The 25,133-nt window shown below is 41.3% G+C and overlaps 1 protein-coding gene across 7 annotated transcripts in view; it reads right to left on the bottom strand.

Annotated features, from left to right (window-relative positions):
* The window catches only part of pigg (phosphatidylinositol glycan anchor biosynthesis class G (EMM blood group)), a 67,452-nt gene that overhangs the window by 28,995 nt on the left and 13,324 nt on the right, over positions 1-25,133 (bottom strand). For all 7 annotated transcript variants that reach the window (XM_061786863.1, XM_061786862.1, XM_061786864.1 and 4 more), the window contains exons 6-10: positions 24,795-25,007; positions 16,639-16,856; positions 13,333-13,617; positions 8,259-8,647; positions 6,512-6,703 (exon numbers count right to left, since the gene is read on the bottom strand). In XM_061786863.1, the coding sequence (XP_061642847.1) occupies positions 6,512-6,703; positions 8,259-8,647; positions 13,333-13,617; positions 16,639-16,856; positions 24,795-25,007 (1,297 nt within the window). The remainder of the gene's footprint in view (positions 1-6,511; positions 6,704-8,258; positions 8,648-13,332; positions 13,618-16,638; positions 16,857-24,794; positions 25,008-25,133) is intronic.

Below are 25,133 nucleotides of genomic sequence, written 5' to 3'. Positions count from 1 at the left end.
GGATTGTTTTCAACCCAAGGTTCTAGTGAACAGGAAATTTCCATGTATTATTTTTAAGTAAACTACCATTATTTTACAATACTCACATGGCATGATTTTGAAATAAAAGGTAAGGGATGAAGGGCAAAATCAGGGCCATATTGGCCAACTCCTCTCAGCCTCCCCACGATGAGCAGTGACAGTTGGGCGGCTCGTTTAGTCAGCGCATCATTCCACCCAACACCAACCTCAATCTATAGATTCATCATAGACTCAATGCATGTTGTATATAGCAAAATCATTGTCTAAAACTTCTTTCTGCTTAGTATGCATCTTAGATTCTATGCATTTATTGTTAGCAATTTTCAAGCAAACTGATGTGTACTGCTGTAACACCTGATATTTCCCCTTTGGGATCATTTGAATACTGAAGTGTGCTGTGGGTACTGGTTAATATCCCTTTTCGGAGCAGGAAAATATATAACAGAAAATATATGACAGATCCTGGGAAGGACAGAAAGAGCCCCGGTGTGTGTGTGTGTTTCTATGTGTATTAGGGGTTCACAGGTGTCTCAAGATGGGTTTGAATATATTTCCATTTTTAAGCGTGATCTGGTATGCATGAATATATTTGAACTGGAAACAAGGACAACAGTTCCGTACAAGATAAAATGGTTCATGTCTCATGCAGGTGTGAACTACAAACAACTAACATCGGAAGGTTTCTGTGCGTTCAAGCCGAAAAGCATTCGTATCCCAATGGAAGATGACAGCAAATGTTACAGTGTTCATCTTCAAACAATTGCTTTGAGGGTGAGCTACTTCAAAATTAAAAAAAATTTCCCATTACTTATTTTAAATAAATACTTTTCTTTGTTTCTAATACTTTTCACCGATACATTGCAAAATTGCGCAACCAGTTTACCAATAAATTACTAAATCTAAGAAAATCTAGGACATTACATTCTAAAGGAGCACATAATCATAACATGAGAATTGTAACCTTTATCTATCTATCTTTAGGTGATAGTGAGGATAAGCGGTACAGCAAATAGATGGATGGATAACACAGGCATGCTGTTGTTTTTTTTGCAGAAACAAATGAACACAAGTGTACAATTTTGAACATAAAATCTCTTGTTTTGATACTCATTGATAGGAAACAAATATATGGAGAAAAGCTTCCTACTAAAGGCCTGGTTGTGGTCTGACGAAAAAGCTAGGGGACAAGATAGCTGTCAACATGTCAATCATACAGTTTGTTCAAAGGGGCGAGGGTCCCCGCAATGCTTCATTCAGGTGCACTTCGTACGGGCGACTGTGAAAGGTTGCGCTTTTAATGAGGTGTGCACGTCGGAGACACTGCCAAGGAGGACAGGTAAGGTTATGAAAGGCCAAGAAACTGCATGGTAATAGTTGGGCTCCAACTACACCTGAAAAACTACACAGAGAAACTGAACAGGACTCCACAATTATTATTTTAAAAAGAAGTACAGTGTGTGTGTGTGTGTGTATAGTGGGTACAGAAAGTATTCAGACCCCCTTAAATTTTGCACTCTCTTTAATATTGCAGCCATTTTTGCTAAAATCATTTAAGTTCATTTTTTCTACATTAATGTACACACAGCACCCCATATTGACAGAAAAAAAACAGAATTGTTGAAATTTTTGCAGATTTATGAAAAAAGAAAAACTGAAATATCACACAGCCATAAGTATTGAGACCATTTGCTCAGTATTTAGTAGAAGCGCCCTTTTGAGCTAATACAGCCATGAGTCTTTTTGGTTATGATGCAACAAGTTTTACACACCTGGACTTGGGGATCCTCTGTCATTCCTCCTTGCAGAGCCTCTCTAGTTCAGGTTGGATGGTGAATGTTGGTGGGCAGCCATTTTCAGGTCTCTCCAGAGATGCTCAATTGGGTTTAAGTCAGGGCTCTGGCTGGGCCATTCAAGAACAGTCACAAAGTTGTTCTGAAGCCACTCCTTGGTTATTTTAGCTGTGCTTAGGGTCATTGTCTTGTTGAAAGGTGAACCTTGGACCCGGCCTGAGGTCCTGAGCACTCCGGAGAAGGTTTTCGTCCAGAATATCCCTGTACATCTTTCCTTCAATTGCAAGCAGTCGTCCTGTCCCTGCAGCTGAAAAACACCCACACAGCATGATGCTGCCACCACCATCCTTCACTGTTGGGTCTTTATTGGACAGGTGATGAGCAGTGCCTGCTTTTCTCCAGACATACCATTTAAAATTAAGGCCAAAAAGTTCTATCTTGGTCTCATCAGACCAGATAATCTTGTTTCTCACCATCTTTGAGTCCTTCAGGTGTTTTTTTTTTTTTTTTTTTTAAGCAAACTCCATGCGGGCTTTCCTGTGTCTTGCACTGAGGAGAGGCCACTATCATAAAGCACCAATTAGTGGAGCGCTGCAGTGATGGTTGACTTTCGAGAACTTTCTCCCATCTCCCCTCTGCATCTCTGGAGCTCAGCCACAGTGATCTTTGGGTTCTTCTTTACCTCTCTCACCAAGGCTCTTCTCCCCCGTTTGCTCAGTTTGGCCGGACGGCCAGCTTTAGGAAGGGCTCTGGTCATTCCAAATGTCTTCCGTTTAAGGATTATGGAGGCCACTGTGCTCTTAGGAACCAGAAGTGAAGCAGACATTTTTTTAGTAACCTTGGCCAGATCTGTGCCTTGCCACAATTCTGTCTCTGAGCTCTTCAGGCAGTTCCTTTGACCTCATGATTCTCATTTGCTCTGACATGCACTGTGAGCTGTAAGGTCTTATATAGACAGGGGTGTGGCTTCCCTAATCAAGTCCCATCGGTATAATCAAACACAGCTGGACTCCAATGAAGGTGGAGAACCATTAAGCAGACGACTGTCACAGCAAAGGGTTTGAATACTTGTGGCTGTGTGATACTTCAGTTTTTCTTTTTTCATAAATCTGAAAAGATTTCAACAATTCAATTTTTTCTGTCAATATGGGGTGCTGTGTGTACATTGAGGGAAAAAAATGAATTTAAATCTTCTTCTTCTTCTTTTCCTTTCGGCTTGTCCCGTTAGGGGTCGCCACAGCGCGTCATCCTTTTCCATGAGAGCCTATCTCCTGCATCCTCCTCTCGAACACCAACTGCCATCATGTCTTCCCTCACGACATCCATCAACCTTCTCTTTGGTCTTCCTCTAGCTCTCTTGCCTGGCAGCTCCATCCTCATCATCCTTCTACCAATATACTCACTCTCTCTCCTCTGGACGTGTCCAAACCATTGAAGTCTGCTCTCTCTAACTTTGTCTCCAAAACATCGAACCTTGGCTGTCCCTCTGATGAGCTCATTTCTAATTTTATCCAACCTGGTCACTCCGAGAGCGAACCTCAACATCTTCATTTCCGCCACCTCCAGCTCTGCTTCCTGTTTTCTCTTCAGTGCCACTGTCTCTAATCCATACATCATGGCTGGCCTCACCACTGTTTTATAAACTTTGCCCTTCATCCTAGCAGAGACTCTTCTGTCACATAACACACCTGACACCTTCCTCCACCCGTTCCAACCTGCTTGGACCCGTTTCTTCACTTCCTGACCACACTCACCATTGCTCTGGACGGTTGACCCCAAGTATTTAAAGTCCTCTACCCTTGCCATCTCTTCTCCCTGTAGCCTCATTCTTCCCCCACCACCCCTCTCATTCATGCACATATATTCTGTTTTACTTCGGCTAATCTTCATTCCTCTTCTTTCCAGTGCATGCCTCCATCTTTCTAACTGTTCCTCCAGCTGCTCCCTGCTTTCACTGCAGATCACAATGTCATCTGCAAACATCATGGTCCACGGGGATTCCAGTCTAACCTCATCTGTCAGCCTATCCATCACCACTGCAAAAAGGAAGGGGCTCAGGGCTGATCCCTGATGCAGTCCCACGTCCACCTTAAATTCTTCTGTCACACCGACAGCACACCTCACCGCTGTTCTGCTGCCCTCCACTACTCTTTCCCATAACTTCATTGTGTGGCTCATCAACTTTATTCCTCTATAGTTGCCACAGCTCTGCACATCACCTTTGTTCTTAAAAATGGGCACCAGTACACTTTTCCTCCATTCCTCAGGCATCTTCTCACGCACTAGAATTCTATTGAACAAGCTGGTCAAAAACTCCACAGCCACAACTCCTAGATGCTTCCATACCTCCACAGGAATGTCATCAGGACCAACTGCCTTTCCATTTTTCATTCTCTTTAATGCCTTTCTAATTTCCCCCTTACTAATCATTGCCACTTCCTGGTCCACCACACTTGCCTCTTCTACTCTCCCTTCTCTATCATTTTCCTCATTCATCAACTCCTCGAAGTATTCTTTCCATCTACCTAGCACACTGCTGGCACCAGTCAACATATTTCCATCTCTATCCTTAATCACCCTAACCTGCTGCACATCCTTCCCATCTCTATCCCTCTGTCTGGCCAGCCTGTATAGATCCTTTTCTCCTTCTTTAGTGTCCAACCTGCCATACATGTCATCATATGCCTCTTGTTTTGCCATTGCCACCTCTACCTTTGCCCTGTGTCGCATCTCAATGTATTCCTTTCGCCTCTCCTCGGTCCTCTCAGTGTCCCACTTCTTCTTAGCTAACCGTTTTCCTTGTATGATTTCCTGTACTGTGAGGTTCCACCACCAAGTCTCCTTCTCTCCTTTCCTGCCAGAAGATACACCAAGTACTCTCCTGCCTGCTTCTCTGATCACCTTGGCTGCAGTGGTCCAGTCTTCTGGAAGCTCTTCCCGTCCACCGAGAGCCTGTATCACCTCTTCCCGAAAAGCTGCACAACACTCGTCCTGTCTCAGCTTCCACCACATGGTTCTCTTCTCTGCCTTTGTCTTCCTAATTTTCCTCCCCACCACCAGAGTCATCTTACACACCACCATCCTATGCTGTCTAGCCACACTCTCCCCTACCACTACCTTACAGTTGGTAACCTCCTTCAGATTACATCGTCTGCACAAGATGTAATCCACCTGTGTGCTTCTACCGCCGCTCTTGAAGGTCACCCTATGTTCGTGCCTCTTCTGGAAAAAAGTGTTCACTACAGCCATTTGCATCCTTGTTGCAAAGTCTACCACCATCTGTCCCTCCAAGTTCCTTTCCTGGATACCGTACTTACCCATCACTTCTTCATTGCCCTTATTACCTTCACCAACATGTCCATTACAATCTGCACCAATTACGACTCTCTCTCTGTCTGGGATGCTCAGAACTACATCATCTAGCTCCTTCCAGAATTTCTCTTTCACCTCTAGGTCACATCCTACCTGTGGGGCATAGCCACTAATCACATTACACATAACACCCTCAATTTCAAATTTCAGCCTCATCACTCGATCTGATACTCTTTTCACCTCCAAGACATTCTTAGCCAACTCTTCTTTTAAAATAACCCCGACTCCATTTCTCTTCCCATCTACACCATGGTAAAATAATTTAAACCCTCCCCCTAAACTTCTAGCCTTACTGCCTTTCCACCTGGTCTCCTGGACACACAATATATCAACCTTTCTCCTAATCATCATGTCAACCAACTCCCGAGATTTTCCTGTCATAGTCCCAACATTCAAAGTCCCCACATTCAGTTCTAGGCTCTGTGTTTTCCTTTTCTCTTTCTGCCGAAGAACCCGCTTTCCACCTCTTCTTCTTCTTCTTCTTTGACTTCGACTTCGACCCACAGTAGCTGAATTTCCAACAGCGCCCTGCAGGTTGACGGCGCCGGTGGCGGACGTTGTTAACCCGGGCCACGACCGATCCGGTATGGAATTCTTTGGATGAACGCTCATATTTGTTTGGCAAGGTTTTAAGCCGGATGCCCTTCCTGACGCAACCCTCTGCATTTATCCGGGCTTGGGACCGGCCTACAGTTTGCATGAATTTATGAATTTGAATGAATTTAAATGATTTTACCAAATGGCTGCAATATAAAAAAAAGAGTGAAACATTTAACGGGGTCTGAATACTTTCTGTACTCACTGTATACATGTTCTGCGTAAAGTTGTAGTATAAACTGTCCATTGTCAGCGAATATAGATTATTAAAAACCAAGACATCCTCTGGGGATTTTTTTCTTTATTATAGCACTGTACTAGATAAATATCAGTGACATCATCAGCAACTTGTCGACGCTGACTTGACTTTCAGCATATTAGTTAACTTGGAAAAAATAAAAAATAATAATAATCGTGCCATCATGTAATAAAAAAAAAGACGATAGGCTCCAACACACACCCGCGACCCTAGTGAGGATAACCGGTACGGAAAATGGAAGGATGAACATAAAACTAAAGCAGCTTTAGTGTCTCGTGGATTATTTGAATTAGTTTTTATGCCAGCTTTAAGAAATACAAAAATAAAACCCAAAATAAGAAAATTTGAAGTTGGTATGCTCAAGTGTGTTGCAACATTGACTGAAATCCTTCCATGGGTAGGGCCGGCTGGCAATGTTTGTTTTACACTGTCATGAGCAATGGTCATGGTCAAATGCTTCATAAAAACTTACTTGGACATACTCCGACCAGAGTGTTGCCAGGGAAACAAGACATTGCCGACAGCTGCCCGGTAGCTGTAAACCCCCAGAAGTCCAAGTGCGAGGGCAATCTTGGACACCAACGAGCACCGTCTTTGAATCAGGAAGTAGATGAGAACCAACGAGAAAGCGGACAGCAGAGACAGGACCACTTTGTGCTCAGAGCTACAAAGAGAAAAACGAGAAAAAATAGACATGCAGTTTTGCAATTTTAAAAAGTCATATTCTTGGTTCTCAAAAACAAAACAGGCACATTTTAAGATTTATTTTTTTATTTTTTATTAAACAGATACAAAGTTCTATTAACAGACGTCATCAAGGTTGAATGACGAAGATAACTGCAGAGCTTGAAAAGCTTTTAAGAGTTTAAAACTTGACACACAGATCGTAAATGGTACACTGAATTTTAGTTTGCACTTTGATTTATTCAGAAATAATAGATATGACACAAAGTAAGACATGGAAAAGGTATTTTCACCTTCTCAAATACACATTTTTTGGCATAGTTTCCCCACTTTTATGTTTAAGATCATTAAACGCTAACCCAAGTAACCATAAAATGTTACCCGCCCCATTATTACAGTCTTTGATATCGTTGCTGATCACTTTAATTTATCCTAGATGAGTGTTCTTGAACAGAGACGTGTAATTCACCTATTTGGATATTTTTTTTCAAAAACCTTTCAAACTTTTTTTCCCCACATTTTTTTTTTTTTTCATTTTTTAAAAATTGGTTGAGAATTACATTTTTTTAATTTTTGATATGAATTGATAAAGCATTTCTGAAAAGCACAATCATGAAACTGAACATATCAAAAGAAAAGAGAAGAAGCGGCACGGTGGACGACTGATTAGCACATCTTGCATCAATCAAGCGAGAGAGAGACATTTGCTTTGACATGCCGACGCCAAGTGAATTGCCAGCACCTGGAGCTTCAAAGCGGAGACCAAAGATACTGAGTTTGCACTAGGACGCTTAATTAGTTTCCTTCCACCACCAGCCAGCCCAGAGGATTTCACCAACCAAGGCGTGTCCACCCTACGGGGTACCGCGCCACTTGGCGGCTCAAACTGGGAGTTTGGACAGAACAACAGCGAAATCCACAGGCGACAGAACACCACTGCAGACGCGGGTTCATGAAACACAGTCTGTATCGGACTTGGCTGGGAGTTAATATCTTAAGAATTTTACATGAACGCCACTAGTGACTATATTTCTGCAAACTTGAATGTCTGATGTCGAATCTGTTGTCAACTGAACCAGATGAAATGTTTTACTCCACACCGCACAAATGCCACATTGAAAATAGGAGTGTTCTCAACAATCACATAACATTTGAAACATTCGTTACAGGTATTAAAGAGGATGCGCGTGGGACAATGCAAAGCGGGAAAATTGTCTCGTTATCTTAAATCCAATTATTCATATTTTTATTCCACTGGTTTTGAACCACGAAATAATCCCAAAATGGGAAATTAACACTCAGAGGCGGTCCAGCTCCCCTTTTGGTCCCAAAGGTTGGGGGAAAGGAAGGTGGGAGAGGGTAAACCACCGCCTTCTGGCTCGCTTCATGGTGCTCCTCTTATATATAAAATAGCTTGATTTATAACGCTGTAATTTAAAATTACGATAAACGGGAAGTGACGCAGGCGTCGCTTCCAGCTCATTCTTTTCTCCTAAATTAATTGCATTTTTATTGAACCCATATACGCTACACACCTGTTAAGCCAATGGCCCAGATCAGGGAGATGAGCCCACTGCATGCCTGTCTGGTTGAGGTAGCGCAGCAGTCGACAGCAGAGCAGAACAAAGGGGGGTGTGGCTAAAGCTAACCACTTCTCAGGGTACATCTCTTCCTTATGGTAGTCTTTATAAGGAAGGACATGCTCTTCTTCACCTCCGGGGCCGCTCTTCTCTCTGAAGTACTTGCAACACACATCCTGGAAGACTACGAGGCAGAGGGTGTTGAGCAGGAAGTACCAGGTTTGATGCTCCTCCTCGATGAAGCTGCTGGATGCCAAACTGAGGGTGTGACCAGCTGTGCCCACCAGCAGCAGAACATCCAACTCTGACAGTGACCATTCGCTGCTACTGCTTTTCAATGGTGACTGTGAAAAGGAAGAAACGTTTACCCTTTAAAGCAGTAGTTGAAAATGAATGTCATAGAAGTGGGGTTTTTTGTACTTGGACTCACACAGAGACAGACAACCATGTCACACTTACAATCACACCCACAGTTGATTTAGATGAGATTTTGACTGCCTGGAGACCTCCACACTCAAAGATCCAAGCCTGAATTTGGGCCCTTGACCTTACTCTGCTACCGTTTTTACTTTAATGACAACTTTGTGTGACAGTTAAACCAAATGATCAAGTCCAACTATCAGTCTCAGAGAAGCGCAAATAATTGATTCAATCTGCCCCACTGTAAATTTCTTTTCACTGGATTTTCATTATACTTTTTGCTGTATCCGTACCTTGCAAGTTCGCAGAAGGGAAATGAGAAGTAACCTTTAAAAGATATATTATAACGAGCAGAGGGATGCAGCAATGAAAGATTTATTAGACCAACTGAAAGGAACCAAAAGTTGTACCCTTCAAAGTAACTATCCACAGTACCATTCTACAGATAACTGTTAGTTGAATTTGATGAAGTAACTAAGCAATTAACTAAAACTCGACAAACACTGCCAAAACAGGACTCGACACCATAAGTGACAAATAAGGCAAAGTTAGATGTAGCGTATATTTGATAGCATGTGGGTTTTTGTTTGTTTTCATCCAAGCAATTACTTATTTCTCTTCTAAGTTCATGTCTGCATCATAATGGACAAAATGAAACAATATATATATATATATATATATATATATATATATATATCACGATATATATCACGATTAATGGTTTCAATTTGTCCAATCTCAATTATTATCACAATTTGTTTTATGTTTTTCAAGTTTTTTTAAATAGATGGTTTTACAGCATCCATCCATTTTCTGAGCCGCTTCTCCTCACTAGGGTCGTGGGAGTGCTGGAGTCTATCCCAGCTGTCATCGGGCAGGAGGCGGGGTACACCCTGAACTGGTTGCCAGCCAATCGCAGGGCACATACAAACAAACAACCACTCGTACTCACATTCACACCTACGGGCAATCTAGAGTCGCCAATGAACCTACCATGCATGTTTTTGGGATGTGGGAGGAAACCGGAGTGCTCGGAGAAAACCCACGCAGGCACGGATTGAACCCCGGTCCTCAGAACTGTGAGGCAGACGCTCTAACCAGTCGCACACCGTGCCGCCGGTTTTAAAGCATCTGCACTGAAGACTAAAGAAGCTAGAGACTAGTTCAATATTTGATTAACGCCTTTTGTTCACAACACTTCCAATATTTAAAACAGTAACCCCAACATATTGTTGGCATGCTACGCAAATAAGGCAAATAAAATATAGAAAAATAAAAGAAAAACTTTCACTCAACAGTGCAACGAATAGAACAAATAGAAAAATATAACGACAGTTCACAAGCTTGAAGTAAGCTTGGTAAACGATACTGCCTACTCAGGGATAAACATTATCACTCTCCACTTTTGATGCAAATACTATGTTAACATGATTTCTACTTTCAAATGTGCATCATCTTTAATAACAATACAGATTAACTAGTTTTGTCATTTTACAAACCACATGAATAATGATGACACTACTGACTGGTTGCTTTGGTCTGGTGGCCCAACCACTAGCAGTGGCTAACTGCTAATGCTAGTTGTGCTGGCACAGGCTGTACTGACTGCGCTCACATTTGTATGCTTTCCACAGAATCACTTGGGTGGTGGTATTTCTTCAAGTGAATAAACAAACACAGGTCGCCCGTTTTTGAGGCGTACCTTGCACATCGGCGAGTTAATAGCAATGTTCCATGTTGCTTTGGAGACACCGCAGCACACTTGACGGAAAATTGCCGGTCCGGAGCCGGAGCGAAGAGTGGCCGCCGACAACACGGCGTGCTCCGTGTGACTACGACTGAATCGGACCGGGAGTTTCGATTTTCCAACGGGGCGGGTCAGCCGAGGAGGCGTGGTTTCTGTTTCCTCCCACAACTTGCAAATGGAAGTGGAGCAGGAAAAGGACGACTGATTGGCTCTTGCCATGCACATTCCCGACATGTTAGAAATTTATCATGATCTTCCATCTCAATCATATAAACGTCCAGCCCTAGTATTGCATTTTAAAATTAAATGAACTTATGAAGACTTTGGAATTATTACCATTCCATTTTCTACATAGGCATTATATTTCTCTAAATTATCCTTATTCCCCACCACCTCAATAGCTTGTGTATTTTTTCATTTTCAAATTCATCCTGCGGGCCAGTTTTGGCCCGTGAGTCGTATATTGGACACCCCAGATTTAGATGTTTTTCAATCAAAATTAAAAAAAGGAATATTAGTAAGGACTAAATAAAGTGGATGCACAGAGGGCAGTTTTAAAAATAGAAACCCCAATTCCAATGCAGTTGGGATGTTGTATACAACAAAAATAAAAACAGAATGATTTGAAACATTCTGTCATTTTGAATTTAATGCATGCAACACGTTCCCAAAAAGATGGGACAGGGGCAACAAAAGACGGGGAAAGTTTAGGAATGCTAAAAAAAAATAAAAAATAAAAAAAACACACCTATAATTATAGAGAAGCACATTAAAGGCTAGAACACCATCTCCAAGTAGCTTGATGTTCCTGTGACTACAGTTGCACATATTATCCAGAAATTTATGATCCACGGGACCATAGCCAATCTCCCTCGGTGTGGCCACAGGAGGAAAATTTATGACAAGAGCCCAGAACAACCTCCAAAGAAATACAAGGTACTTCAGTGTCAGATCACACCATCCATTGTTGTTTGAGCCAAAGTGGATTTCAGGAGAGACGGCCAAGGGGGGCACTACTGTGGAAAGTAAATGATAAAAAACAAAAAAATAATCATAAAAAAGCGAGACTGGGATTTGTGGTGGCAAAGCTCCTGGGAGAATATATTATTGACAGACGAGACAAAACTGAACTTTTTGGTAACACTCATCAGCTCTATTTTCAAAAAAGAAAAGCACTGTCCCACTGTCAACCATGGAGGAGGCTCTGTTATGTTCTGAGGCTGCTTTGCGGCATCTGGCACATGGTGTCTTGAATCTGTGCAGGGTACAATGAAATCTCAAGACTATCAAGGTATTCTAGAGAGAAATGTGCTGCCCAGAATCAGAAACCTTCGGCTCAGTCGCAGGTAATCAATCTTGCAGGACTATAATGACCCAAAATACACCGCTAAAAACACCCAAGAACGGTTAAGAGCAAAACATTGAACTATTCTGATGTAGCCTTCGATGAGCCCTGATCTAAATCCTATTGAACATTTGTGGAAGGAGCTAAAACATGCCGTCTAGAGAAAGCGCCCTTCAAACCTGAGACAACTGGAGCAGTCTGCTCATGAAGAGTGGGCCAAAAAACCAGCTAAATGGTGCAGAAGTGTCATTGAAATTTACAAAAATTGTTTGATTGCCTCAAAAGGTTGTGCAAAAAAATATTGAGGGTTCCATCATTTTTGTGCAGGCCTGTTTCATGAGTTTGTTTTTTTAAGATAATTATGTTGAGCCACAGTCACTGATGGTGTAGTGGTACACTCGCCTGACTTTGGTGGGTTCAGTTCCCACTCAGTGACGGTGCGAATGGTTGTCCGTGTCTATATGTGCCCTGCAACTGACTGACCAGTTCAGGGTGTAGTCTGCCTTTCGCCCCAAGTCAGTGTGTGTATAAATCCGAGTTAAAACTGTACCATGCAAGGCGAAAGCCATATATCAACAACATCCAGAGACACTTCTGGCTTTTCTGGGCCCAAGCTCATCTAAGATGGACTGACGCAAATTGGAGAAGCGTTCTGTGGTGTGACGAGTCCTCATTTCAAATTGCTTCTGGAAATCATGGACTTCGTGTCCTCTGGGACAATCTGGATTTTTCTCAGCGCAAAGTTCAAAAACCAGCATCTGTGATGGTAAGGGAATGTGTTAGTGCCCATGACATAGGTAACTTGCACATCTGTGAAGGCACCAATAATGCTGAAGGTACATGCAGGTTTTGGAGAAACATATTCTGCCATTTGAGCCAAGTATTTTTCAGGGATGTCTCTGCTTATGTCAGCAAGACAATGCCAAGCCACATTGGTATTGGTAGTAAAAGTATTGGTCGTAAAAGAGTGACAGTACTAGACTTGCTTCCCAGCAGTCCAGATCTGCCTCCCTCCCCCTGACTGTTGCGCAACTGAAGTTGTACATCAAGCAAGAAGGGGAAAGAATTCCACCAATATACTGTAGCTTCAACAATAAATGTCCTCAGTTCCCAAACACTTACATGCCCCTGTCCCAGCTTTTTTGGAATGTGTGTTGGAGGCAACAAATTATTAATTATCTTATTTGTATTGTATGCAATTGAATATACCTGTAGGTTGAAAGGGATTAGCAAATTATTGTATGCTGTTTTTATTTACGTTTTACAAAACTGGAATTGGGGTTAGTAGCATAGTTCCACTATAACCATAATGATAGAACTAGCAAGTTAAGAATTTAGGTAAGTGACAAATATATACAGTATTAAACTGAATTGTGTTAGCTTCCAAGATCTAGTGAAAACACACTTTCTATTCTAGTCCATTTAATATTCTTATGGTTTCTTTGAGTTTAAACATTTGTTCGGTTTAAAAGTAATTTCCAGTGTTACAAACGGAAACACTTAAGTGCACAACTCACCTTCCCATATAACTTTAGTCCCAAGGGAAGTCGTCTTGTCATCATATAGAGCATCAAACAAGACATGGCTGAAGAGAAGGCGATAGCAGCAAACACAAGACCCCAGGAAAGGCTGCAGAAGTAGCAGGAGCTCTCAGTAGATGTGCACACCAGCACATGCACAGACGCAAGCAGCAGGCACAAGAGGTAAAAAGGCAACGAGAGCAGGGCCGAGATGACTGGGAGGTCCACGGATGCTGACCCGCTCAGGGCTTCAGGCATGGCCAACAATAAGACCAACAGCAGCTTGGAGAGAATGGAGTAAAACGCTTATATTAGTAATACAGAATGGTGGACAGGTTACAGCAATTGCATCTGAATTTCAATAAGTGTCTATGTAAAGTTGTGTTTGTTGAGCGATTATCTGATTCTGACGTGTGAGTGAACATTCAATGAATACATTATCATAGATCATTTTACACTTGAGACTATGTGAGTCCCAGGATGCACATGTCAGGGAAGCAATGAGTCCCAGCCCTGGAACAATGAGTCCCTGCAGCTTATCATCACCAAATACTAGACTTTACACCGATCTGATCGGTATCGTCGATAATTAGCATTTTATGCCGATTGACTTTAATGTCACAATTCGCCGATCCGATCAATGACGTCAGTGATCGGCTCCGCAAAAGACATTTACTCCACGTCGCGTACAGAATATTCAAATCCAAAAGCTAGTTTATTTTTAGCCTTGTCGCGTGTCTTTTGACGTAGTACTGTAAATATCTGACCAACAATAAAGTTATTTAAAAAAAAAACATGGTGACGGTGCGGGAAAGACCACGGACACATAATCCCGGATCAGACTACAAGACAAATTTGGTCTTTCACAATTGCACTATGTTAGACTGCTGCGATAAAATCTTGTGTTCCGATACCACCGCATCCCGTTTTTTACGATCACTGGGCTTCATCTTGTCAACTCAAATGTGACCGGATACCCTCGTTACCATGGCGACGACAACAATAATGGATCGCACAGTGCGTTTATAAGAACAAAATGGGGAGTAAAACGTGTGTTGGTGGTCACCGGTGCTCGGGAGAGGACGTTCGTTTAAGGCTTGCTTGAGGTATGTTCACGTACTTTTAATACGGGACCGCTCGCAAGCAGGCAACAAAACGTTATGTAGCCTAGCAAGCTAGTGCTAGCACTAACAGTTGTACGCGAAGATGCAGGCGTTCTGTCGAACCATGCTCTAACGTTTTGGTGTGTGTGAAGTAATTTAAATACAGTAAGTTAGCACCCATTATTTCTGTCATGTTGTAATGTTGTTTTGACCTAACTTAGAATACACAATCTGACAAGAGCAGTGATTTTCAACCTTTATGGAGCCAAGGAACATATTTTACAATTGAAAAATCTCACGGCACACCAACAAACAAAAATGCCACGAAAAAATGTATACATGAATTACTGTATGTACTTCCTGCCATCTAATAGAAGACCATTCATTTGTTCTGTCACTATGCCTCACTGGCATAAATAGATGAACAAAGATGCATTATTTATTGTAAATATATATTTTTGGAGCAATTAAGTACACAAGTATATACAGTTAATGAACAAGTCATTTAAATAGACATTACTCAATCTTGTGATCACATCGGTGATCGGTTTTTTAAACTCGCTGATCAGCCCCAAAAATCCTGATCGTGTAAAGCCGACAGAATACAGATACAGTAATCCTACATCGCGGTTCTTGCTTCACGGTTTCGCTGTATTGCAGATTTTTATTACTGTGACCGTTACCCATTAATCTTTAATATTGTATACTGTTTGTACAATATTTTTGTTATCCATTGCTCTTAGGTGTTTAGGCCTTCCACAATAGCAAATTTGTTTAAAATATATTTTCCCCAAGAACTTTCAACTTAAACAATAGTATCGTTGATGGGTTTTTTTACACCACTGATATAATGACATTAGAGCATAATAAAGATTTGTACACACATTACAAATTCTAGCCCGTTAATCAAACATATGAGCACAACTGTGTAATAATGTCCTCTCATTTACTAAATAAAAGTAGGGCTGCATTTCACAATAAGCGCAAGTGAATAAGAGAAAGTTACGTGTTCAAATAAAGTGGTGAATTTAAGAAAAGTAAAGTTTGAGTTTCCACTTTTCTGTTTGGCATCTTGACACAACAGTGAAGTCTCAAACAATTTTACATAGTTTAATTTAACAAATCGTAACTGAAAAGTTTTAGAGGTTATGTTCGTTCAAAACCTTTGTTTTGGTTCATAATGGCATTTCATATTTTATATAGACTTTTAATAAGAGCTCCCAGTGGGAACTTCCCACTTAACAGCTAGCATCTTAGCCTTTTGTGACATATTAATACATTAGACTCATGGCTGTGTATTTATGAGTTTAGACCAGCTGACTAGGACGAAGACAAATATTCTATGCACTACTAAAAGTTTTGGAAGTGTTCAGTTTGTTCAAACTAAAATGAAGAAACCGAGAGAGAGAGAAAAGTATTTCCTTTATCTCCCTTCACCTAAACCTCTCTCTGTCTGGGTACATGATGATGATTGCGCGATGTTAACTTCACCTTCGTCTCTCGGGTCCCGAGACGCGGCGTAATACTCGGCGAAGAGAAAGGTCGGTGTTACAACGAAAGGGTGCTAGGCTTGCATTTCACGAAGAAAAGCTACCACACCTTCGCCATTTGTCTTTTTTCTCTCTCTCGCTTCTCAATTCGGTGTCACATTTTGTAACCCCCATCTTGGCGCTTCTCAATTGAACGCTTTACTTCTGCATCCACGCATCGGTGACATAAGCGCGCTGTGTCATATACGCCACTGCCGCCTTTGCGGTAAACCTGATTTGCACTTTTGCTATTCAATGTGTTTTTTGAATGCGCAAAATGTGAAATTTGACCCGGAAACTGCGATGCGAGACCGCTTAATTCGAGCCTTGCACACATAGGTAGGTAAGCAATGTTGTGTGTCAGTGGACGCACATTAAGCAACCTTTTTACGGCCATCATCATTTTTGTGCGTCTAGGACGCACATCAAATGAGATGCCTGCATTATTAGACCAAAACTACCGATGTGTTGAATATTTATTGGCAGTTACCGTAATGTGATATAGGGGAAAATATCTTAAAATAAATTGAAACTGATCATCCAGTTTCAAATGATGGAATTGTCTTCTCATCACTTGTCAAAGTTCGACAGAAGTTTCAATCTAACAATGACAAATCGCTTACATGATGCTACTTGAAGAAATGGTAAGAAAGAAAATCCGTGGTCCTTACCTGAAATACAAAGACCATTCCAGCAATCATGGAGTAAACGTCGTACTTGCCCAGCTGTTTGCTGAGGGCTGAGCTCATGGTGGACAGGGCCTCAAAGTACTGCTTCAGGACCTTCTTGCCCATGTTGGTCAAGACCTCTGACATGTTCCCCTCCAGGTAGCGCTTCATCCAGCTTCCATGTGCCTTCTCTGCCACACGGTATTGCTCAAATCCTGCCTCTGGATTCGAAAAAAAGGCAGTATATTTTATACTACGGATTGGAGCTGTGCTTTACAAATTTGCTGTATTATGATGGCAAACGGAATCAGGAGCTGTAAGATGTCATTTGTACTGTCGACTAATGTTTTCAGTCAACGAAACCGATTGAACCCACTAAAGTCTGGTCCGAAGTCCTGAGACCTTCACAGACAAATTGATGTTCATCCAAGACAGATATAGACTATACTGTATGCAGCTCAAGAAACACTTTCCAAGCCACTTTCACAGAGAAATTACAATGGTGTGCTCATCTGAATGAGGGGAAAAAAGGACTCAGAAGGTGACTGCACTGGTGCTTTTTTTTCCCCCCTCCAAAATAAAAAAAATATTCCCCCTAAAATGAACTGACGGTTAGGATTGCTCATGGGCAGCATGCGGAATTCCCCGTCAGGAGTTCCCTTGTTGTGACTGTAAGACGTCTTTTCAACTGTACCCGGCACAATATATGAGGCAGCCTTGTTATTTTCGTTTCCGACCATGCCATTCACAAACATAGAATGCGTCGACACTTTGCCCCCATGAGCTTAGCGTCACCGTAGCCATGCGGCTCAAAGTACCTACGATGTCTATGATTTCGGAGTTCTGCTTCTTACGTAGCGTCCTCGCTAACTTTAGAAGGTTTTAAAGAGGCTTTCAGCAGATATCCGTGTTTTGTTTTTTAATATATTAAATATGTTTGAAGTGGGCGGCACGGTGGACGCCTGGTTTGAACGTTTGCCTCACAGTTCTGAGGACTGGGGTTCAATCCCTGGCCCCGCATGTGTGGAGCCTGCGTGGGTTTTCTCCAGGCACTCCGGTTTCCTCCCACATCCCAAAAACATGCATGCATTGGAGAAATTGCCCGTAGGTGTGCCTGTGAGTGCGAATGGTTGTTTGTTTGTATGTGCCCTGCGATTGGCTGGCAACCAGTTCAGGGTGTACCCCGCCTCCTGCCCGATGATAGCTGGTATAGGCTCCAGCATATCCCTTGTGAGGATAAGCGGCTCAGAAAATTGATGGATGGATCGATGTTTGAAGTGCTGAAAAATATGCAAAGACATAATATAGTGCTGAATTGTTGATATACCGTAGCTTAAGCATCTTTTTGAATGTTCCTGATTTAGTGGGCAGGGCGAATACTTTCTAGCGAGAGTTCCCTCCCCCACTATAAAAGTACAAAGTTACCTCATTTCGTTTGGCTATGCTGCTCAGTTGTTAGTTACCTGTGCTTAGCTTCTATAACAAGGCTCATTTACCACTCCAGCATGCAGTTCGCTGGATGCCTCAATTTACAGAACAGCTCAGGGACGTTTTTTAAGCTCCCAAAAACATTTGGAAATAAAATAAGCGATGAGATAAAAGACTCATGCAGAAGTAGAAGTACTTTGTTACTTCTTACCTCTAGCAAAGACATTGTTTTAACTTATTTTGAAGATGAACATTTGTGCTTTTACAATGTCATTTGTGTTGAACAGTTGTATCGCCTTCAAATTGCAATTAATGGGGCACCAAATTATACATTCTTTAGCATTCTATGATGCATTTACATGCTAACAAACGAAATGATGCCATGAAAGAATTGTACTTCTCAATAATGCTTTTGTAGCACATTCAAGGACACAGTAATGCAATAACTTGATTTTGAATACATTAATGAATATACATGCGCTTCTAAAAATATTTAGCAGTACAACACATACTGTATCTCAGCAGCAAAGCTGTTGATTAATGGTGGATGGGGATTTGCCAGAAGGGTTGCTCGAAATATTAGAACCTTAAACAACAGGCATAAATAATACAATGTCGATGGCTGTGGCGAATGTTTCATCAGTCTCAAAGTACAACAAATAGATAATGTCCCTTCAAAGATGCATGAGGTTGGAGGCACAAGAAAAACACAAGATGACAGAAATTATTCAACCCCAATTCCAATGAAGTTGGGACGTATACGAATACAATGATTTGCAAATCATGTTCAACCTATATTTAATTGAATACACTACAAAGACAAGATATTTAATGTTCAAAGTGATAAACTTTATTGTTTTTAGCAAAAAATCAATTTAGAATTTTATGGCTGCAACATGTTCCAAAAAAGCTGGAACAGGTCGCAAAAAAAGACTGGTTAAAGTTGAGGAATGCTCATCAAACTGAATTGCTCAGTCATTCACTAGCAAAGATGGGACGAGGTTCACCTCTTTGTGAACAAGTGTGTGAGAAAATAGTCGAACAGTTTTAGGACAATGTTCCTCAACGACAATTGCAAGGAATTTAGGGATTTCATCATCTACGGTCCATAATATCATCAAAAGGTTCAGAGAATCTGGAGAAATCACTGCATGTAAGCGGCAAGGCCGAAAGCCAACATTGAATGCCCGTGACCTTCGATCCCTCAGGCGGCGCTGTATCAAAAACCGACATCAATGTGTAAAGGATATCACCACATGGGCTCAGGAACACTTCAGAAAACCAATGTCAGTAAATACAGTTCGGCGCTACATCCGTAAGTGCAACTTGAAACTCTACTATGCAAAGCAAAAGCCATTTATCAACAACACCCAGAAACGCCGCGGGCTTCTCTGGGCCGGAGCTCATCTAAGATGGACTGATGCAAAGTGGAAAAGTGTTCTGTGGTCTGACGAGTCGACATTTCAAATTGCTTTTGGAAATTGTGGACGTCGTGTCCTCCGGGCCAAAGAGGAGAAGAACCATCCGGACTGTTATGGACGCAAAGTTCAAAAGCCAGAATTTGTGATGGTATGGGGCTGTGTTAGGGCCAATGGCATGGGTAACTTATACATCTGTCAAGACACCATTAATGCTGAAAGGTACATACAGGTTTTGGAGAAACATATGCTGCCATCCAAGCAACGTCTTTTTCATGGAGGCCCCTGCTTATTTCAGCAAGACAATGCCAAACCATATTCTGCACGTGTTAGTAAAAGAGTGCAGGTACTAGACTGGCCTGCGTGCAGACCAGACCTGTCTCCCATTGAAAATGTGTGGCGCATTATGAAGCGTAAAATACGACAACTGAGACCCCGGACTGTTGAACACCTGAAGCTGTACATCAAGCAAGAATGGGAAATAATTCCCCCTACAACGCTTCAACAATTAGTGTCCTCAGTTCCCAAACATTTATTGAACGTTGTTAAAAGAAAAGGTGATGTAACACCCTTGGTAAACATGACCCTGTCCCAGCTTTTTACTATTTGGGGGTGCTGGAAAGGTAAAGGTAAATTTTAAAAATACCTCTTTACAGTTTGTATTCTTTTGGTTTCACTGGGAAAAACAAATACATTCTGACAAAATATCTGCAAAACATACAACCATGCACCACTCAGCTTCATAGGCTCACAGGTAACTGAAGCTTATCCTAGCACCAATCAATTGCACAGCACATATAGAAAAACAAACATTTACACTCACCTATGGGCAATACCTAAGCATTTAGGCATGTGTCAGGAAGCCAGAGTCTCCTGACTGTGAAGCAGACATGTTAACCACTACACAACAGTACTGCCCGGCAAAATATCATTCTCAGAAATGTTCCTTTACTTATCTAAAGTTGTTTTTCAGATCAGTCTGTAAACGCTGACCTTAACCAGCTCCTTAATAAACATCTCAGGTGTATTTCCTAACAGTGACAACTCAAGATTCAATGTTAACTGTGTGGGAAAGGGAAAATAAATAAATAAACCAACACATCCAGAAGTAGCTTTGCTGAAATAATTTCCTATATCTCATCACCATGGAAACCCGAGACTAAACTAGAGAATAAAAAATTCAGTCTGTGTCTCTGCCTGTCCGTCTACTAGGGAGAACGTGCAAACTCAAACCAGAAAGGACAAGCCAGAGACTGTTTCACCTCTATTTCCATATTCTGGTCAAAGCCATTAAATTTGGTTATGAGGTTGGCATTATTTATCATCATTATATTACTTTACCTACGGCAACTATTATATTATATCACTGCATCTGTGAGAGTGAAGAATGGCAATCGAGACAGACTGTGACAGAGACAGTCAAGAGGCGTAGGAAAGCGGCTAAAGGTGGAGAACATATGATCCTGAGTTTCAATGAGGAAAAAAACACAAAAGATAAAATATTTAAGGAAATCTTTGTTGCTGCAAAACCGAGATGGACTTATCACATTAACTGTAGAGTTTAATTCTCTGTTTCGATCAGGCGTGCGATAATGTCTGCATAACAAGTTGATTGATTTATTTGTCCTCAGAGAACACCATGTTAGCTTATGTTTGTGCTGTCCTACTCCAGTTCCCCTTTTAGGGACATTCATGGGGGCAGAATACAAACATTTACTGCTGTAACATCTGAATAGGTAATGTATTATTGAATTGTTTAACTTCTTTCAAAGGCCGTATTCTTAGATAGTAAAGTGGTCTGTATGAATTAATGTACATTGGGCTTGCTTTTCCACACAGTGAAATTCACAGCATAATAAAACTAGACCATCGATAAAAATATTAACTGCATTTTCCAACACCATGGTGATCAAGTATGTCATAGTTTGGGCAATCACTAGATTAGATTAGATGATGTGCAGACAACACTCTCAGTGGCATGGAAATAAGCAATTGCTCCGATTGGATGCCAATATAGGAAAATCAAACATGCATCGTAATTGGTTGCTATGGTGATGAAATATATACAAATATAATCTATATATATTATGTTCAGGGTCATTTGAATGAATACTTTTTAATAATTCCATTTATAATTAATATTGATGATGATGAAAACCCTAAATTCCTTGCAATTGTACGTTGAGGAACAATGTCCTTAAACTGTTGGACTATTTTCTCACGCACTTGTTCACAAAGAGGTGAACCTCGCCCCATCTTTGCTTGTGAATGACTGAGCAATTCAGGGAAGCTCCTTTTCTACCCAATCATGGCACCCACCTGTTCCCAATGAGCCTGTTCACCTGTGGGATGTTCCAAACAGGAGTTTGATGAGCATTCCTCAACTTCAACCAGTCTTTTTTTGCCACCTGTTCCAGCTTTTTTGGAACATGTTGCAGCCATAAAATTCTAAATTGATTTTTTTGCTAAAAACAATCAAGTTTATCACTTTGAACATGAAATATGTTGTCTTTGTAGTGTATTCAATTAAATATAGGTTGAACATGATTTGCAAATCATTGTATTGTTTTTATTTATGTTTAACACAACGTCCCAACTTCATTGGAATTGGGGTGGTACATTCAAGAACAATGTCTACCATTGTTGTCATCTTTTCTACCAAATAATAATTCTAATACAAATCCACATACAGTGGGTACGTAAAGTATTCACACCGCCTTGAATTTTTCACTCCGTTATATTTCAGTCATTTGCTACAATCATTTAAGTTCTTTTTTTCCCTCCCCCAATGTACACACAGCACCCAGAAAAAAAACAAAATTGTTGAAATTTTTGCAGATTTATGAAAAAAGAAAAACTGAAATATCACAGCCATATCACACATATATTTAACTCAGGTGCTGTCCATTTCTTCTGATGATCCTTGAGATGGTTCTAGACCTCCATTGGAGTCCAGCTGTGTTCAATTATACGGATTGGACTTGATTAGGAAAGCCACACACCTGTCTATATAAGACCTTACAGCTCAAAGTGCATGTCAGAGGAAATGAGAATCATGAGGTCAAAGGAACTGCCTGACGAACTCAAGAGACAGAATTGTGGCAAGGCACAGATCTGGCCAAGGTTACAAAAAAAATTCTGCTGCACTTAAGGTTCATAAGAGCACAGTGGCCTCCATAATCCTTAAATTGAAGCCGTTTGCGACGACCAGAGCCCTTCCTAGAGCTGGCCGTCCGGCCAAACTGAGCAATCGGGGGAGAAAACCCTTGGTGAGAGAGGTAAAGAAGAACCCAAATATCACTGTGGCTGAGCTCCAGAGATGCAGTCGGGACATGGGAGAAAGTTCTAGAAAGTCAACCATCACTACAGCCCTCCACCAGTTGGGGCTTTATGGCAGAGTGGCCCGACGGAAGCCTCTCCTCAGTGCAAGACATGAAAGCCTGCATGGAGTTTGCTAAAAAAAAAAAAAAAACACCTGAATGACTCAAAGATGGTGAGAAATACGATTCTCTGGTCTGATGAGACCAAGATAGAACTTTTTGGCCTTAATTCTAAGTGGTATGTCTGGAGAAAACCAGGCACTACTCATCACCTGTCCAATACTGTCCCAACAATGAAGCATGGTGGTGGCAGCATCGTGCTGTGGGGGACGACTAGTTGCAATCGATGGAAAGATGACTGCGAACAGGTACAGGCATATCCTGGACGAAAACCTTCTCCAGAGTGCTCAGGACCTCAGACTGGGCCGAAGGTTCACCTTCCAACAAGACAATGACCCTAACTATGCACACAGCTAAAATAACGAAGGAGTGGCTTCAGAACAACTCAGTGACGTTCTTGAATGGCCCAGCCAGAGCTCTGACTTAAACCCAATTGAGCATCTCCGTAGAGAGCTGAAAATGGCTGTCCACCAATGTTCATCATCCAACCTGACAGAACTGGAGAAGATCTGCAAAGAGAAATGGCAAAGGATCCCCTAATCCAGGTGTGAAAAAAACTTGTTGCATCATTCCCAAAAAAGGTCAAAAGGGTGCTTCTACTAATTACTGAGCAATGGGTATGAATACTTATGGCTGTGTGATATTTCAGTTTTTCTTTTTTCATAAATCAAAAATTTCTAAAATTTCAACAATTTCAACGGTTTTTTCTGTCAATATGGGGTGCTGTGTGTAAATCGAGAAAAAAAATTAACAAATGATTTGAGCAAATGGCTGCAATATAACAGAGTGAAAAATGCAAGGGAGTCTGAATACTTTCTGTACCAACTGTATATGGCAAACACCCCCCCCCCCCCCCCCCACACACACACACCATTTTCTTTTCATCCTATTCGTGGATCGCATTCCAAAACCCCCGAGTATAGAATCCATACCTTTTTCCATGTTGATCCAGGTTTCGGATATTAGAATGATATTGAAAGGCTGCGTGAATTGATTTAAATAGTATACAGGCTTCTACTTTTGAAATATATTATTGATATTTTGTTTTCAGTCTTGAAAGTGCTGTTAAACTAATCATCTGTGCAATAATGGCATCCATAGGTAATCAATAAATGATTCAGAAGATTCAATAAAATGTTTCCTGGATCAAGATTATTTTCAATATGTAATTTATGTGCAGTATATTTCAAGGTATTTAGCACCAGCTGATCCCGTGCAATGATTCTTGTTGAGCATTATGTTTCCAGGTGTGTAGATGTGTCCAGAGTCAGGTAGAGAGTCAGTGTTTTACATACTAGTTATTTTGATGTGTTGGTATGTAAAACACTGGCTCTCTACCTGAATCTGGAAATATCTACCTGAATGTCAACTACAAAAAATTTGAAGTCGTTCAACCCCGACTGCGCTCTGCAGAGCACACATGAGCCCTGGCAAAAAAAGCATGCATTCTATTTTGCCTCGTGGAGGCAACACCAAGGCGCTAAGTTACAGTACACTTGTCAATTACAGTGCTGACCTATGATTACGGCACAGCCGGACTCCAGCCATCACTTGAAAGTGGATCTGGATCTTTGCCCAGCCTAGTCCGAATCAATGGGCGGAGAAACTCTGTGGGGCCACTTATTATGTAAATTAGTTACATAACAACCGCGAGCAAGTGCCGAACGGCTCACTCACAGACACATTTTCAGAAATTGATTGACTTGGTTGTTTAATTTCACAATTGATAGGTGGATAGGCACTCCAGAGACCCCAACTATTTGTATACAGTAAAGGTTCCATAATATGTCCCGTTTAAAATAAGGTCAAGTTAAAGATTAATGCAAATATTTGTGTTGTTCATTCTAATTAAGCCAGTGGATTTGTAATTTACCTTTCTCATAGTCCGGAATGCTGTCTTTGAGCAGGGAGTTTAGCTGGTGGCCATTGAGATGCAGAAAGCGCAGCTGGTCTCGAAGTGAGGTTTCTTCAAATACACTCTGAATGACACGGCCCACACTGTTTTGAGATATGGGCAGGCCCAGAGACAGGGCCAGTGTTGGAGTCAGGTCAACCTGCTCAACTTCATCAGGCTTCTCCATCCCCACTGAAATGAAAGGCAAAAAATGCACAAACATATGCTAATCATTTAGCATCATACATAAAAAATTTACAATTATTATTTTTTTTTTAAATGAAGTACTGTAATTTCTCGTGTATAATGCACACCCAT

The sequence above is a fragment of the Phyllopteryx taeniolatus genome, chromosome 10 (assembly GCF_024500385.1).
Source record: "Phyllopteryx taeniolatus isolate TA_2022b chromosome 10, UOR_Ptae_1.2, whole genome shotgun sequence".
In the NCBI taxonomy this organism is placed as follows: Eukaryota; Metazoa; Chordata; class Actinopteri; order Syngnathiformes; family Syngnathidae; genus Phyllopteryx; species Phyllopteryx taeniolatus.
Note: the sequence above shows the minus strand (reverse complement) of the source record. Positions and strands in the feature narration are given on the sequence as shown.